A 17414-nucleotide genomic window follows, 5' to 3' on the forward strand; every position below is an offset into this window, starting at 1 on the left:
AGCTTTTGTTTGGCCACACAGCTGCGTGGAGTTATTGGTGCCTGTGACCGACTGTATGGCCAGGGAAAGGCCTGATCTCCCCGTCGCGGCCTACCCAGGGTTGTGCTGACATGACAGCGGCGCTGGCTCCACGGCCAATGGGGCCTACTCACGGGGCACCGCCGCTGTGGTGGACGCCGCCGGCGGCTCCTCTCGGCGCCCGCCATGGCCCGGTCCCGGCCGGCCCTCGCTGAGGGGGCGCGAGGCGGGCGAGCGCGCGCTGGGTGTGAGGCCCGGCACATGGCGCGCGGCCCCGCCCCCGGAGCGGCCCCGCCCCGCGGCCGCCGGGAAGCAGGCGCCGCTGTGGGGCTGACCCGCGCTCTACCCGGCAGGCAGCGCGCCGGGCGGCCACCCCCGCCCGCCTCCCTCCCGCCTTCCCCCAGCGGCGGCGGCTGAGGTGGGGCGCCGCGGTCCGGCGATGTGAAGCGCCTCCGCCAGCGCGGCTGCTTCCCATCCCCCTCCCCCACCCCGCCAGCCCGGGAGGAAGGGAGCGGGGCGGCCTGCCCGCTACCGCCGCCTCTCCGGACGCGCAGCACGGTAAGGTAGCCCGCTTCTTCCCCTCGGCCCTGCCTGCCGCTTCCCCAGGAGGAGGGAGCCGCCGCTCGGCGGCGGGCGGGCCGCGGGGGGATTGTCGCCTGCGAGACCGACGCCATCTTAGGTCGGAGCGCGGCCTTGCCCCCATTCCCCCCGCCCCCGCCGCGTCTGTGGAGCGGGGACCCCGCGCCGTGAAGGCTCCCTTGGGCCGCCCGCGGGGCCCCGCTGGGAACCAGGCGGGGGGGTTCTGCCCGCAGGGGCGTCCCGGACAGGGCTCGCTCCGCCCTGCCTCCGCCGTCCAGGGGCCGGCCGCGGCCAGGGCCCCCCGGCCATTGGCAGCGGATGCTGCCGGGCCTCCTCCCCTCCCGGCGCGGCTGTGGTATGCGGGCCTCGTCCAAAGCCGAACCTGCAGCCAGGAGCCGAGTCCTTGCGGTCACCCGGCACTCGGGAGGCGGGGCGGTGGGGCTGCGCCGGGGACGGCGGCGCCGGGGGCGCTGCGGGCGGAGCGGCGGCGGCCGCTGGGCCGCCCGCGGGGAATTGGACGCCTCCCGCCGCCTGGCAGCCGCGTCTGCCCGGGGGTGTGAGCTCCTGAGCGGGCTGCGAAGGCGATGTCGGCCCGCCCGAGGCGGAGCTTGTTCCATCTCACGGCGGAGAGGGCAGCGCTGGCTGGTGTACTCTGTTTTTGAGGGAAGTTGGTTTCTACTTTGGCTTTTTTAAAACTTTCAGGTTCAGTTTCATCTCGGTCATCGTTTCTTCGCTGCTGCCACAAATGCAGCACTCGATTAAAACCACAATTGCGCACAGTGCTGATGAAGCTGTGGATTGCACACATCTTCTACAACTAACGTGATGCAAAGTTATGTGCCTGTACGGGAAGTTGTCTGAAAAGTACAACGTGGGTGCTCGCCCTATGGTCTGTGCTGTCAATAATATAGCTTTCCCGTGCATTTGAAGTGCAGCTTTTAAACTGGAGGAAAAAAACAATGTCTGAATAATTCACTGATAAAACCATTATGGAAAGATGACAAACAAGGCTAGTCTGAGAACTTTCTGGTTAACAAAGGCGTCCTCACTCTTTAAGCTCACTACCAATTTCATACTGGGGATTTGGTTTCAGTTATTTTAGGCCAATCCAAAGAAGTACTGAGTATTGGAAAGTTCACTTGACCTTAACAGTAGAACAGGTGAATTGCATCTAAAGAAATAAATGGATTTTCAGTAACTCTAAATCTTATTGCAGCTTCATTTGCCATGATTTTCTGTAGTATTGATTTCTGTGCATCTTTAATGTGGGCTTCTACAGGGCACTTTCTGCAGTTTTCACTACAGCTGTTACACTCTTGTTACATTTACTAATGTTTGTATCACTTTTGTTTATGTGAGTGCTTTTAAATCCTAACAGTAAAAAAAAAAAAAGGTTATAAATACCTAACTTTATTAAAAGCCAGTTGTATCTTTAAACGTAATTGCCATGATAAATAGAAATGTCCAAACTAGTGCTTTTGAAACGTTTATTTATCAGAAGGTTATTGCTCTTTTGTGCAATGAGTTCAATTTTTTTTCCTGTCTCTGCAGGTTGTTGATTATCTGTGCCTGCCTAATGAACTTTCATGACTAGCTTTAGCTTTTGTTGTGCAGTTGCCTTGTAAAGCGATATCTTGATAAAGTCTAATGGTATTTTTAAAAATGTTTTAAAGAATTTTTTTACAATTTTGACACTTTTTAGCCTAGAACAATGTTTTAAACACTTTCTTTGATTATATACATAGAGCATTTCATTGGAGTTCTGGACCTCTCAGATTCATGGACTACCTTTAAGATGTGTATATATGTTTATACATATTAAAAAATGAGGAAAATAAAGTCTATTGTCAGTAGGTTTACCTTTCTTATACTGGCATCTGCACCTCCACTGGGAAATATTTGGGGAGCGTCGGGGAAGGATTCACTGTTGGTTTTGGCATTTAGAGCAACCACTAGCAGTATTCCTGGAATGCGTTTTCTGTGTTAATGTAGTTAAAGAAGCTGAAAACTTGGAAGCTAGTTGTACTCTAAAAATGGACGTAGATGTTTTCCTTGGCAATGGAGACCATTTGAGCAGTTCCTGCACACCACCTGTAATCAAATCCATTCCCCTGTATTGCAGCTTTGATTGCTCAGGCCACCGATTTTGCAACCTCTCTGTCGTGCCGGTAAAACTGTTAGTGGGCCAGCCTATTTTTAACCTGCACTGGTTCACGTCATAGTCCCATGAAAAGTTGTACTAGCACAACTAAGGGAGCAGTGCAGGAACTCATTGGTCTGGCTTTGTTGCCAGGAAAAAAGTCAGAGAAAGCTTGGCTTCAGATCATAGTAATGAATTAAAAAAAAAAAAGTAGATTAAAAGATCTGAAATAATCTTGATACTTTTTAAAAGTCTTTTAAAAGGAGACATATGTTTGGAATCACCATTTGAGAGTACCTTAATATGTACATCCTGATTTGTAAAATGAAACATCCATGAGAGATGCCACCAGTTGGTGTAACTTTCTAAAAGTCCCTGCCTGTGTTATCAAATTACTTTTAGCTGTATATAAAAAAAACCCCAACAAACACACACAAAACCAGCTGCATTATAGCGTAGCTGAGGTTATCGCATGTATCTTGTTAGAATTCTGCTAACTTATAGACAGCTTGTGTCTATTTTGTGGTTTTAATATAAATTGTGCATGCTTTCATTTGCATTCTCTGTACACATTTTATAATTGGTTACTTTTTCCCCTGAGGTCAAACAAATCTAATTTTTTTTTTTAAATAAAAAAGAAAAACAAACCCTGATGTTTATGTTGTCAGTTCCATGTAAAAAGTCTCTGAAAATAGTCTTTCATGTTGGCTTGAAATCTAATGAACTTTGCCTCTCTGTTAGTAAAGAAAAGGTTTTCTAAAGAACATCCTTCTGCAGAGGAGAGGCAGGATTGATTATCTTTCCTAGACTTGGCACGTGGCCCCTATTGTCTCTGTCAAGTGGAAATAGGTTTCATACTCTTTCTTTTTTCCTGTGACAAGAATTTAGTTTAGTGTCTTATTTTCTTCTTTTCTAGCACTGTGTTTAACTTCAACACCCTAAGCTGATGGAAGGAGGAAGGAAGGAGTATAGCTTTGCTACTTGATATTATCCCCAAGACTTTGCATGTAACACCAGCAGCCCCATTCTCATGCACTTTAATGAAAGTAGGGGCACGATTCTGTCTGCTCCCCTGTGATAAGCTATTACAAGCTAATTATTTCTACAGTCTATCACCAAATCTAGCAACTCATTACTCTTGTCATGAAATTGTCTTCTCTTATTAGGCAGTTTCTCACTGTGTCTGTGCTGAAGGCTTTCATTTCAAACACTGTTGGTAGATAATGAGGAGTATTCTTAGTTTGCATAATTATACTTTCAAAAAAGAAACTTGACCCAATGTTTAATATATATGTTGCTTTTGAAATATTTTTGAAAAGGAGAAAATAATGGGAAATTGCACAGAAAAATGTGTTGAATAAACACCCTCTTCATCTTACAAGATAAATAATTTGGTTTAAGAAATATCAGTTTATGATTATGAATGGAATCTTGATTTTGTCACCTTGTGTATAAGGTTTGATAGGCTTTAATGACATAATCACATACACTAGTGTTGGTCTGATGCCCTGGCTTAGGGGCATCAGGTTTAGGGGGTAAACTGTCAGAGAACTATCACTGCCTAATAGTGGGAAGTCAAGCTTCCATAACTAGTTTGCTTTGTCAGATAAGCGTTGCATGAGCACACGAATGAGAGACCTATTCGTAATGGTTTTTTGTTGACAGTGGCCTGGTAATAAGACATGAAATTTTCTTACATCAATTGTGACCTTCATGAAAGGAACTGTTGCTTGGATGTTATTCACTTTTTGTCAAAGCAGTCCAATGATGAATTGAATTTCATGTGCTTAACTGCTCCTTAATTTTGAGGAATTTCTGCATTGACTGGAGTTACTATTTGGTTCCTCATGCGAAACTATATTGTTTCCCTTCCAATTTACTAAAAAATTGAGTCACTGAATTTTGTGAAGCTCTGTGTCTTAGGCAAAGCAAACACTGTTGTATTGGGATCCTGATCCTGGTTATTGCTGTGACAGTCCTGTGGTTTTATGAAATTACTGGTCTTATTACAAATTAGATTATTGGTATAGCATGTGTAAAGAAATTGGAAAGTTTCTTATTTCCTGATTTGCTTGGAAATACTTTCAAGATTATGTTAGAGGATATGAAAAGAAAGAGGAAAACCTCATGAGTCATCACACTTTCTTTAACAAAACAAATAAAACTAGTTGTGATTAGAGATGCTGATTGTAATTTGGTTAATTCCAAAAGCTACATATTTTCATTACTGTTTTCACACATGATTTTTTTTCCTTACTGCAAGACCAAGTCTCCAAGCTTGAGGGACTCAGTCTAATGAGATCTACTCAAAACTTTTATCAAGTCCTAACTGATAATGAAAACACTACGTAATGTGTTGTGGGTATGGTTTTGGGGTTGTGTTATTGTTGTGGGGGTTTTTGTTTGAGGGGTTTTTGTGGGTGGATTGTTCTTTGTTGTGTGGGTTTTGGGGAATGTTGTTTTGTTTTTGTTGTGTTTTAAAGAAAATGTGACTATATGGGAAGCCCTGGCAAAATCTTACAAAATTCGTGGGGTTGTGGGTTTGGGTGGGGTTTTGTTTGGTTTGAGATTTTTAGATGCAAAGAGAGTAAAGCTGTAACTAGTGTTGCTGTAACTCAGTTGTGCCAGGTATATTACATGCTTTGTAGTAGAGTCTTCACATTTCTTTTGAAAAACTTACCTGAAAGAGGAGTATTTTTTTTCAAAGATACCTTTCACTGTGGTGTCAGAGGCTTCCTCTGATAGTTACTAGTGGATTGTGCAAAAATAGTTTAAATTATGTGGAGGATATCTCTGATCTTTTCTCATGTTTAATAGCAAAGATGAGAATTCAAATAATTATCAGAAAGGTGATGTGGTGTTGATGTTTGAAGATCTATATCAGATCATGTTCAACCTGTATAGAACATGGTGGGGGGGTGGGGAGGGAAGACCGTTCTATGGGAATTACCATGAAGTGCAGTAATCTTTACTGAACAGTGAAATATTTGTTCCATGAAAGTACTGAATGTTTTGGTATGTGTGCTTTGTTTTTTACTGTCTAGTCTCAAGATGGCAGAATTATTTATGGAATGTGAAGAAGAGGAGCTAGAACCATGGCAAAAGAGAGTGAAAGAAGTGGAGGAAGATGATGATGATGATGAGCCCATCTTTGTTGGGGAAATTTCAAGCTCGAAGCCAGCTAGTACATGTAAGATAACATTTTTCATAATTTAAAACAGATATTTCAAGGAGTAATACTTTAAATGTACTTTGATAATACGGAATTTTTAACAGTGAGACCTTAGAAAATCTACATCTTAAAGCTGTTCTGTAGTTTGCTGTCATACTGAAAATTAGAATTCTTAAGAAATTCTGTCCTAAAACCAAGGTTATGCACAGCTGTGTCTACCTCTGACCTGAAATCTCTGAAGTCAAAACAAGGATGTTTGAAGGTTTTAGCAATATGGTTAAAAATCAAGTATGCTGAAACCATGCATGCAATTGCTCTTAATGTAGTTGATATTTAGTTAGATACTTGGAAGTGTCTCCCTGCTAAAGTAATGTGCATGAATTTAAGTCTTCATGTTACAGTTCCTCTTTTTTCTCCACCCCGCGTTTCATGTGTTGGTAGACAGTCTGGGTGAACAACATTCTGACAAAACCAAGATACCTGTCTTAAGTGTCTGTAATAAAAGCACAATCAGGAAAAGTGATTAATATGAAAATAGTAGAAGCCTCTTTGTTAAGTAAGAGACTTTTATTAATACATTCATTCATCCCCTGTAAAGTAAAGAGTTTTTTTCATCAAGTTCTGTAGTTTTCTCCTAATGCAGGCAGTGCAGGGAGTGAGGTTAGGTGGTTGTGATGACAGCAGATGTGTCAGGATTCCATGTTTGTCCCGTGCTTGGGCTGTGTCAGGTAAGTAAAGGAGAACATTTTTGTTACTTAAATTAATTTTAGTAATGAAACTTTTTGATTTCTGTATGCAGCCATTTTGCAGCCAGTTGACCTTAGTCAATTGACCTGATGTTTCTCTAGCTGTCGAATGCATGAGACTGCCTGGTGAGATTTACTGCTTTCAGTTTCTGCCTCATGTCTGCTATGCTTGCATCTAAGATTTCCATAGTCATTTTCTGAAAGTGTATAGTTTGCAGTGAAGAATCTCAAGACACGATGTGAAACTAGGCTGTCACGCTCTGGTGCATGGACTTTGGAGCTGTTATTAGCTGTTCAGTCATTTTGGTTCACAATACCTTCATCTTCCATCTGAATTCTATTTTACTTTGTTACTGGGATAGTAAGTCTAATTCTCCTTACACATGCTTTAAAAAGTGAAAAAATATGTTTTAAATATTAAAAGAATATTGAAGCTGATGTTAAAGTTCTCCCACCTGAAAATAGCTCTTAAGGGTTAATCTTTTTGAATATTTAAAAATATCTTCTATCCTTTTGAAAATTTGAAGAATATCTTAAAATTGCTCTAAGAAGTTTTCTGCTGTTACAAACTTCCATAAGGACTGAAAAGTACCCTTGCTGTTTTCTGGAAGGTCCAGAGACCTCTGGATTGCTGCTGGTCAGTGGCAGTAGGTCATGGCATAGAACAATTATTAAGGCACTAGGCAAGTTTCATTGCAGTTGTCGTAGTCTCAAGATTTTTTTGTAGTCATAAAGGTTGGAAATAGTTCAGTAAAAACTGTAATGTTGATGTCATTCAGTAACTTCAAGAACTTTGGTAAAAGACAGAGACTTACAATGTATGTATCTTATTCTAGTGCTGTCCATGCTCAGTCCTGACACCAGTAAAATCACTTACGGTATAACTTTTTACTTTATCTCTTTTCCTTCCCTTTCCTCACCTTTTCTCTTTGTAATCTTCTACTTCACTATCAAAAACAGCTATGGAAGAATGACCTCAGTTGTTCTCTGGCTTGTAAGTAGTACTACCTGGCAGTAGTCAGGCTTCAGTTTGTTATTGGTGATAGGCAAGACACAGTGAACTCAACTTTGCTTATCACTGTTGTTTAGTTTTTACCTGAGAAAATTCCTGTCTGATCAGGTGAAAAATTATATGGGAAACGGAGACTTGTGTGTAGTGTTTAATTTTTCTGAAAGGTATATTTTCTACAATACACAGTAAAATTTTTTTTAACCTTTTCCTGACAATGCAGTTATCAGTTTTTGTACAGACTGGTGTGGAAAACTTGAAGAAAATAGTTAAAAACCCAACTTTGACCTGCTGTCACAGTGTCATGTACAATAAAGTGCTTCTTCTAATGTACTGGAGGATTAGTTGGAGATTAAAAGTAATTCACGCTTTGTTCCCTTTACCATTTCCTGCAACTACACATTTTTTCTACCGTTACTGCTCATTTTTCTTGCTTCCTTTTTCATAATGTTACAAACCTGTAATTTGTTGCTACTTGAAAATGTTGTGCTGCATGTTAGCTTTCTTACACTTCAGTGTTGTTTTACCTAAACAGGACAAATAATACTGTGATGGGGGAGGGGAAAGGGCGCATCAAGTCTATGATGAATCACTTGAGTCATGTAAATCTAGTTTATAATTTCAAATCACGGGCTTCCTGAAATGTTCTTCCTAAAAACAGTAAAATCTACCTTTGTGTTTTAGGATGTGAATTGTGCGTGCATCAGACTGACTGAAGCTGAATATGCTTTCTGAGACGTAACTTTTAGGATAGCTTTTTTTTTGTAGGTAGATGAAGATTTTAGTTTCATTTCTCTTTGGAATTCAAATGTAAGGTATAGATTTATTAACAAACACAAAGTATGTGTTCAGCTAAATCCTTGCTCATAGTTAGTGTTGTGTTGAAGTAAAAATAGTATTACTATTACAGGATGAAAAGTCATCATATCTTAAAAAATGCAAACCTGTTTGGATCTGTTGGTTGCAGCTGCTTTTTTATTAGTATGATCTAAATGCAGGTGACAGGGTTGAAAGCTGTGATCTGAGCTCTACTGCAATTAGATTTATTTGTCAACCTGAGTAGTATATACTAATGAGCCATTGCTGGTGGAAACAGCCTTAAGGTTGTTAAACACAATGTGTAGATACTCTTAAGATCTGTTGTTTGAGATCCTGATGTAATTTGATCCTGGTTTAAGAAGGTACATTAAATGTTCTTGGTTAGATATTGAAGGATCTATCTAATTTCATATGCATATTTTCACATGTCAGAGCAAGAAACTTGACAGCAACACTAATGGAATTGAGAATCTGGTGGTAGAAAAATATTTTGATTTCATGAATATTTTTGTAACATTCTGGAATGATCAGAAACCCCAGACTAAGACAGAAAACAATGGTGAATATTGGTGGCATTAGGGAGTAAACATCAAATCTAAGAAATTCCACATGTTTCTAATGAGCTAGAACTCTGGTCATAGACTACTGTGTAGGATATGTGAGAATATCAGTCCTCTTGTTACGCAATTCCAACACAGCTCCTTTGATTGCTGGTCTGTTGATTTTTCTTTCACATTGGAAAATGGAGATCATGAAGCCTGAAAACAAATTTGTAAGTGCTGTATTTTCCTGTGATACAGAAGCAAATTGTGTAGTTACTGGTTTAGAGAAAATGCTTCCTTTAGTGTAGAGTGGTTCTAGTATTTGGGGAACTTATTATGTATATGAGAAACAAAAGTTAATAAATGCATTATAATCAGCGAAGCTAAATATTTACTAAATGTTCTTTTTTTGTTTGCACTCGTATTTGTGTGTTAATCTATCTCCAAGAAAACAAAAACTGATATTCTTAGGTGAAGTAGCTTATCTAAGAGGAGTAGAAGAACATACCTTAATTTGTACAAATGACGCTTTGTTTTGCCAGGTATTTGGTATTTATTTTAGAAATAAAATTCTAATTTATAAGTCAAATCCTAATTGGCTTAATTAGTGGATATGAATGCTACTTTTAATTTGAAAAGCAATTAAGCTATTAATTTAACTGCAATTAAGATAAATGTAACTTTTGACAGATATATTGAACAGAGTCAACCTCAGCTCATCACGAAGGGGGATACAGAATGGTGCACCCAGTAGAGGTACTTTATTGTCCTAATATGGTAATTAAAAACAAAAAATCCACAACACTTATGAAACATCTGACAGCAATATTATATAAAGATAACTTTGGAATCCTTTGTAACAGGTACAGTTACTACATTCAAGGCTGACAGTCACCATTATGCGACACCTGCCTCCAGCCCCAGTGCCATGCCTGTTTCATCAGTCTTTCAGTCTGTATCCAGACCTACAGCTAGTGCTGTAGCAGTTCAGCCGTTGTCTGTACCAGTGAATGTTTCAGGAACTTCACAAACGCTGCAGAGACCAGTGGCTGGATGTTTATCAACACAGCAGATGCCTGGGTCAAGTTCTGGAATATCACAGCCTGTTAGCATTCCAGTGACAACACAGCCTGTATCAAGAAATATCACGGTTCCTGTAGTGGCTCAACCTGTATCCAGGCCAGTGACTACTGTAACAGCACAGCCTGTAATACTCAATCAGGTAAATTTTTATTCCCTTAAACTGTAAAATACTCAGATGCAATTGCTTTTGAATAAATTAATGAGGAACATACTGACTCAGTCTAGTAATTTGAAGACCTGGACTAGATTATAGACTAGCATTATATAAACTGTAAAGATTCTAGGACCATAACCTTGCACTCGTGAATTAAAATATATATTTGAAAATATTGATTTGCGAGACTCAAAGATGATAGCTTTAGTAACAGTGGAATTACATTAAATTAAAATCTTAGGCATAAGAGCAATCAGTACTGTTTGGATTATTTTAAGTTGTGTGGAGAAATTATGGAAATTCTTATTCTCTAAATATTGCGGATTTCTGTGCTCAGAGACAGATTCTGGTATTGATAAATGAATTTCATTTTTAAATAGCTTGCATTTGGTGTTTAAAGTAACTTTGTGGTTTTCGCACCTGGTTTTTACAGTGCCTCTCTTGGGATTTTTGCTTCTTTAGTATTGTAGCTTCTTAGGTGCTTTTGCGTTTTGGTTCACATGTCAGTTGTAGTCAAACAGTAGTATCATAAGGAGGACTTAAGCAACCAAAAGTTGCAGGGTCAGTAGACAAAACAATTCAGCAACATACTTGTTTTGTTTGAAAAGCCCAAGGGAATTATGCACAGAGATCATGTATTGTAGATCTCCCTGGATTGCCACAGAACCTCAGAATGGTAACTTTAGGGAGTCAAGTTAGATGCTGTTTTTATTGCCTTAGCTGTTGTACATTTGTGAGAAAGAGAGAATGAAGATTAAAATTTCATGTTTGTATGAGTTAAACTATGATGTGATACCTTTATCGAAAATAATTGTAGCTGGAACTGTTTAGACAATGTGCAGTGCCTATAATGTTAGCTACTACAGTCAGGTTAAAATGAGGTCTGACAGTAGGCGCCATCTCCACCATCCATGCAAATATACACACCTGCAGTTGTCCCAGCTGTCAGTCTTTTCATGTAAATAAAAATCATGCAGCCTAATGTATTCTGCATTTGCTAAACAGGGGTGTCAGTCTGAATAAACATAGTTAGTAAGGCCATTAAAACATGAGAAATAGATGTTCTTAAGACTTGTGGCTAAATCATTGCCAATGATTGGTTGCATTTTAAGAGAAACAATGCAATGGAATCATTGCCTATTAACTGGGTAACTGAATCTCTGGTAGATTCATTAGGAAAGAACTCATACTTTCCAATGTTGAGTCTTCAGCAGCTGATTGATAGTTTGCAGAGAGAAATTGTGGGCATGTCTGGTGAAGCAGGTTAGCTAAATCAGTCACTGTATCTAAGAAGGTCTAAAAAATGATATAATCAAAAGTCCAGATATTGGTAGGATATCTAGATTGCCTCTGGAGTCCTCTTAAATCTGTTGTTATCAAGCAGGACAGTTTAATACAGAAATGTCTGCTACTTCACATAATGTATACACATATTTCAAGTCTGTGAATTTGATTTTTATAAACGTTTACTTATGACATAGTATGCTTTATTAAATCCTTCAAGGAGTACTAGGATGTCTTGCAGAATCTTAACTGCAAAAGAAAGCCCCCTTCTTTACTTCTCTCACCTGTATACGGTCATGTTTTTGTTTTAATCAACAAAGCTCCCTCTACATTGATTTTATTAGAAAACCTTAGAGCAAACAGACCTAGGTAGGAAAGCTGAACTTCTCCAAAAGGTGTATGTAAGCTGGATGTAATTCCCCAAGACAGTGATTTGCTTTAAAGATATCATGCACACAGCACTTCCTTTTCTGAGTTCTTTCTAGTTTACTTTCAACAAGGGTGTCACAAATGAGACTTTAGTTAAGTTTAAAGTCTTTGCCAAAATCTGTAGGTTGTTTTTCTTCCCTGGCAGAGTAGAGAAACACCTATTTGAAGAAGTTGCAGCCTGAAATGTGACTTTCAAGGTATACAGCATGGAAAAGGATTTCTAACCATGTATTAGTCAGTTCTCTCTATTCCAAGTTAGACCGACATGCTTTAGAAAGTAATGCATCCTGTTCTGGAACATGCAATGCATAGATATTCCACTGTTTTTTATGGGGAAAGAGGCCTGTTTGGTGTGCTTTCTTTTACTGTGGTACTGTATTTCAGCTTCTTGGGCAAAGTTCTGTGATTCTTAATATCACTTAATATCAGTGCCATGTTATGTCATTTGCTGTTCTTAGTGTCGTATGTGTCCTACCTGTATTTTGGTTCGTGTCCTCAGTTTGAATTGTCTTCATTCAAGAGCTCCTTAGGTTTTTTGGAATTCCACACACACACCCACCCCTTATCTAGTATTTATTTCACTTGAGGACATTTTTTTATATTGATGATTTTCTGCCTTGGGCTTTCTGTGACATTTTTGTTCACACATTTTCTGTTTCTTCCCAACTTAATTATTCCTAAGGGGCAAGGGCTTCAAGTAAGTTTTTCTGCGAAGTATTTGACATTTGGATCTTCAGCTTACAGATGTTGAAACTTACCTTTGAAATTAAAATACTGCAATGTGAAGATGACCGTGAGGTGTGACTAGACACTGGCAGGACCCCACTTTAGCTGAATGTCCTTCAGAGTGCCTGTGCATTCTTAATATGGTGCAATATTTTTTAATCTCAGGATGTCAAAGATTTTTCTGTGGGAACTGATTGCTTTTGATCATCAACTGTGTTGAAACACACATTTCCTCAATTTTGTGACATGTAGGTGTATAACTTACCTGTTGTCAATGTTTGCTATTCCAGTTTTATCATTGAAATACCCTTTTTCAATCACAGGCTTGATTCACTGACTTCCTGTAAAAGTTTTTTGTGTTCTTGTTACTGCACTATGTTAATGCAGTTACAAAAATTGAGTTGAATTTGGCTTCAGTTGAACTGTTTACAGCAATTCTAATTCAGTCACAGCTATTGCTCTTGTATATGATACCATAGGACTATCCTCTTTGTGAAAAATTTGTTCTTAGCGGTAAAGATCTTCTATAGTTCAGTGCTCAGAATGCTCTCTGTTAAGCCCCAGCCAATTCTGTCCTTATCTTCCCCCTACTTAATAAGTACTTTCCTTATTCTGAGTATGATTCAGGTTCCAATTGTTCCTAGTTAATTTTGGGAGAGCAAAAGTCCAATACCATGCATTGTACTTCTTCTGTGTGGATTTGGTTACCAATTATCACATTGGTTTCCACAGTTAGGAAATGTAGGATGCACAGGATGAACCCAATATTTTTGCTCGTGTCTTGGAAAACTAGAGTGGTGGTGGATTTTTATTTTTTTTTTCACTTGAGCCCTAGGAATTTAATTTATAAAGGTGTTGGGTTTTGCCTTTCTGCATGTAAGAGCACAAGTGCATGTTAATTTGATGGGGTTTTTTTATTGATGTCATAAAGCTGTTTTGTTTTTTTTTTTTCTTTCAAATGTTTTTGCTTTCTAAAGCATGGGAAGATGCTGTGTTTTTTTCTGTATGTAAAATGGCAGAGCCAAATTGCATGAAAGGAATAAGTGTAAACAGAAAAGGGCATTTTGAAAATTATGAGACTTTGAATTTTCATGTTTTTTACTTTCTTACTCGCCAGATGTTTAGTATATACTAGGGGGATGTACATATGCCATCAAAATACCATGGCGATTATTTTGAAGACAGTTAAAATGTTAGCAGCACTTAAAACCAAACAAACCACGGAGTAGTGAGAGAAGCAGATTTTGTGTGTGGCTATTTTATTGGTTGTATTTCAAAAGGACGTGGTGTGCATAGTCCTTCACACTAGGAGCCTTCCAGAGGCTTACCACCCGAGCATCAGTTGTACTTGATGTGTTGTTTGCAGGCTAAGCTGCTTTGCTTGTAATTTTACTGGCTAGTCTGAAACCATCGTGGCTCTTGATTATCATTAAGGTCCTGCAGGGTCTTCATTTAAGAGATGTACAACAAAAAGACAGGATGGTGAGATGCATCTTCCTTTTTTGTTCAAATCTTTTCTGGTACTTAGGAGTCCTAAAATAGATCATCACACCTGTAGATGTATTTGTGCACTTCTTTAGACTTTTTTCCGTCAAATTTAGTCAACATGGTGGTAGTTAAAGATTTGGTAATTTCCACAGGGATGTTTTCAAATAATTAGCACAATTGTGAATGGGAAGCATTTTGTGAGATTGATCTTACAGCAAAATGTATTTTGGCCTTCGTCTCATGGATACATAGGCTGTCATCAGTGCATGTGTATTGGGTTAATTTTTTATTTTTTTTTTTTTTAGGAAAATGGAGCTACTTCTGTCAAGTTTTTTGTTTCACAGTACAGGTTGATGAAGTATAACTAATTGAATTATTTCAGGGTAGAAAAATCAAGTGCCAATATTTTGCTGTTCATACCTTACTTTTGAAATTAAACCTAACTCTATTATAAGGTTTTTCTTAACTCCTTATTGCCATTGCTGAAAATATTTCGTGTTCCTGATTGTTTGCGTTAGGATGAATGGCCTATTAAGATGTGAGCAGTGTTGATGAATCTTGGAAAGTGTGTTTCTTCTACCTCACCTCCCAAACCTTTAATAATCTGTAAAGAGAACTAAATTTCACATTTCTTTTCCCTCTGAATTTTGCCTGTTGAGTGATCAGTGAAGTTATTTAGTTTTAACAGTTTTCACAGCCAAGAAATGTGGACTATTTAATTTGTTAGGTTATATGTAGTACTTAAGGGCAAACCTTTTAAACTGAATGGTAAGAAGATACCTAATGTAACAAGGTGCTAAGAAACACGAACCAACTCTTAGGGTAGCTGTGCTTTGAAAAGAGGGTTTGATTATATTATTTCCAGAAGTCCTTATGAAATTACTCTACATAAAAGAAAAAACCCTTAGCGATATCGTGAATTTGAGTGCCATTCCCAATCAGCATGCTATAGATACACTTTATTTTCATTAAAGCTTGACCACTTAGTAGAATTTTATTTATTTAGTATCATCTTGCTTTGAGAAGCTTCTGCTTGCTGCACATTTGTGCTACTTTTGAGTTCTGTTTCCTGATCTTTTAAGATGCAGCTACCTGTTATGCAAGAGTAACAGGCAAATGCCTGAGTTTGGGTTGAAGGAAGAAAGTATTAATTTTTGAAAAACAAGTCAAGTAGAAATTGAAACATCATCAGACTTGAACAAAAGCAGTTACAATTAGCCATTCAAACAGGTTCAGTAACATTTCATAAAATGGAGTTTCCCAGGTCTTATGGTTGTTCTTACTATTCTGATGCACAGCTATGAATAAATTAACAACCACTGAAAGAGTTGCAAACTTATCAAAATGTCAAAAGAAAGTATTTTGGGGAGATGGTAATGAACTTGAATTACAGCTGAGGACTTAGGAGTACTTTTAAGCAGTCACTTGTTTTTAAAATAAACCCTTTGAAGCCTGTAAGAAAAAAAAATTTAAACCTCGAATTTCTTTTCCCTCTTGAAAATATCTTACTAGGATTATATTATGGATTCTCCACCAGCTGCACCAGATAATACATCTGGTATACTGTTTGGTGTGAGACAGAACTCGGGAGTTCCACAGTACCAGACTGGGCCAGCAGTGAATGTAACAGGTGGGTATAACTGTAGTAGTTGGTAAGAGAAAGAAACAGCCTAATGTCACTTAACTGTAGTGCAGATCTTTGGGTTATAACTTTAAGTAGACTTTCTAGAACATAGTATAGCTACTTTTTTCTTCCCTCTGTACATAACACTGTATAATGTTTAATGAAATAAACTTTGGAGCCTTGTGTTGTCAGACTTTGCTTTTCAGCACATTAGACCGACTGTAATATCAACTGCTGTTGTCTTATAATGCTCATTTAGATGGAAAAAATATTGCAAGATCCACTGTAATTTTTTTGACCAATGAAGGCTCGTTTTCAGTATATCAGCGCGCTTTGACTGGCATGACTAGGAATGGCTGTTAGTGAGGCTGTGAGCAGTACCAGAAGAACTGCCTGAGTCTGCTGAGTGGATTCCCTGTGGTGATGATCTTGGTTTCCTGGCTGCTATATATAGGAATAGATGGGATAAAAAGGATCCTGTCCGAAAAGGAGGGGAAGAGAAAGAATACATAGTTTGACAACTACTTTTTTTTTTTTAAACTAGCTAAATTGTGTTCTAGCTGAAATTATTTAACCTACTAAAAAACAAACAAAAAAATGCCTTTTTGTTTAACATCAGCTAAAGTAGATTTGTGGCATGCAGTGTATTCAATCTGAAACAGGCTATAACTCGGGACTTCCCTTCTCTTTTGCAAAGGGTTGCACTTCTGTGATAACTGATCAGAGTCCTGTTATTCAGTTTATAAGTTACAGATGGCAATCACTTCTGATTCTTCCATGAGGTAACAAGTATGGCCTAACCGGTCATATTAAGTTATGTGGAACAGAACAATTGCTAGTTTATTCTGCTTGATGTGATGATTTTGCATCTCTAGTTTAGGCACTCACTCCAGATACTTATCGATGAAGGGTTGGTAGTGTATTTCCTTGCATGTGTCCAACTATTCTGCGATCTCATTCTTATCTTACTGGGTTAAATAGCTTTTTGCAAAGTAAGTAAAGGTTTTATTTCTTGCAAATGGTTCAGTATTCCAGCCCTTGTTCTCCAGAGAACAGGTATTTAAGTTTAATTGTTTATGGATTTGTGTTGTTTGGTTTGGGTTTTTTTGTTTGGTTTTTTTTTTAATTTGGAGACCTGCTTGCATATTTAAAAATTACTTTTATTAGTCTCTTTTCCAGAAAAATGAAATACTTAAAAGCATCAAGGATAGTAATTCAAAGGGTCTTAAATATACCATGCTTAGTCTGTTTATTTCTGTAAGATGGCAATAGGATTTAGAAATTAAATGGTACACAGTTGTGGGTTGAAACACAAGTATCTTTATGACACAGAAGGCAAATTTAAGATACGTTTCACTTCACAAAAAGGAAGTGTCTGCTTATTTTGTGTTTTTTCTTGCATGGTGAGGTCACATAATGTGCTTACGTTCATGTTGTTCATATGTGCCGATGCCTACTTGCTTGGGTTGGTGCTATGCTTCCTCCAAGCCTGTGCAGCACAGTGGGCACAAGCCATTCTGGAATATGTTATTTAACAGCAGAATCCTTTTGGGAACTGACCTGTGGTACTCTGCAGGACAATTTAACTATTGTATGTGGAT

At 38.8% G+C, this 17414-nt stretch overlaps 1 protein-coding gene across 14 annotated transcripts in view; it reads left to right on the forward strand.

The window, feature by feature from the left end:
- The first annotated feature begins 295 nt into the window (after nucleotides 1-295).
- The window catches only part of ZNF280D (zinc finger protein 280D), a 54248-nt gene continuing 37129 nt past the window's right edge, over nucleotides 296-17414 (forward strand). For 9 of the 14 annotated variants that reach the window (XR_010072678.1, XR_010072680.1, XR_010072679.1 and 6 more), the window contains exons 1-5: nucleotides 297-576; nucleotides 5782-5927; nucleotides 9716-9781; nucleotides 9889-10247; nucleotides 15702-15819. Coding sequence is in view for 11 of the 14 variants with exons in the window: in XM_063347412.1 (XP_063203482.1) it covers nucleotides 5789-5927; nucleotides 9716-9781; nucleotides 9889-10247; nucleotides 15702-15819 (682 nt within the window). In the remaining 3 variants the exon portion in view is untranslated. Of the gene's footprint in view, nucleotides 577-1299; nucleotides 1487-5781; nucleotides 5928-9715; nucleotides 9803-9888; nucleotides 10248-15701; nucleotides 15820-17414 lie in introns of those variants that run through there. The other 5 variants (XM_063347413.1, XM_063347421.1, XM_063347417.1 and 2 more) reach the window with 5 other exon arrangements.

Source organism: Chroicocephalus ridibundus, chromosome 9 (assembly GCF_963924245.1).
Source record: "Chroicocephalus ridibundus chromosome 9, bChrRid1.1, whole genome shotgun sequence".
Lineage (NCBI taxonomy): Eukaryota > Metazoa > Chordata > Aves > Charadriiformes > Laridae > Chroicocephalus > Chroicocephalus ridibundus.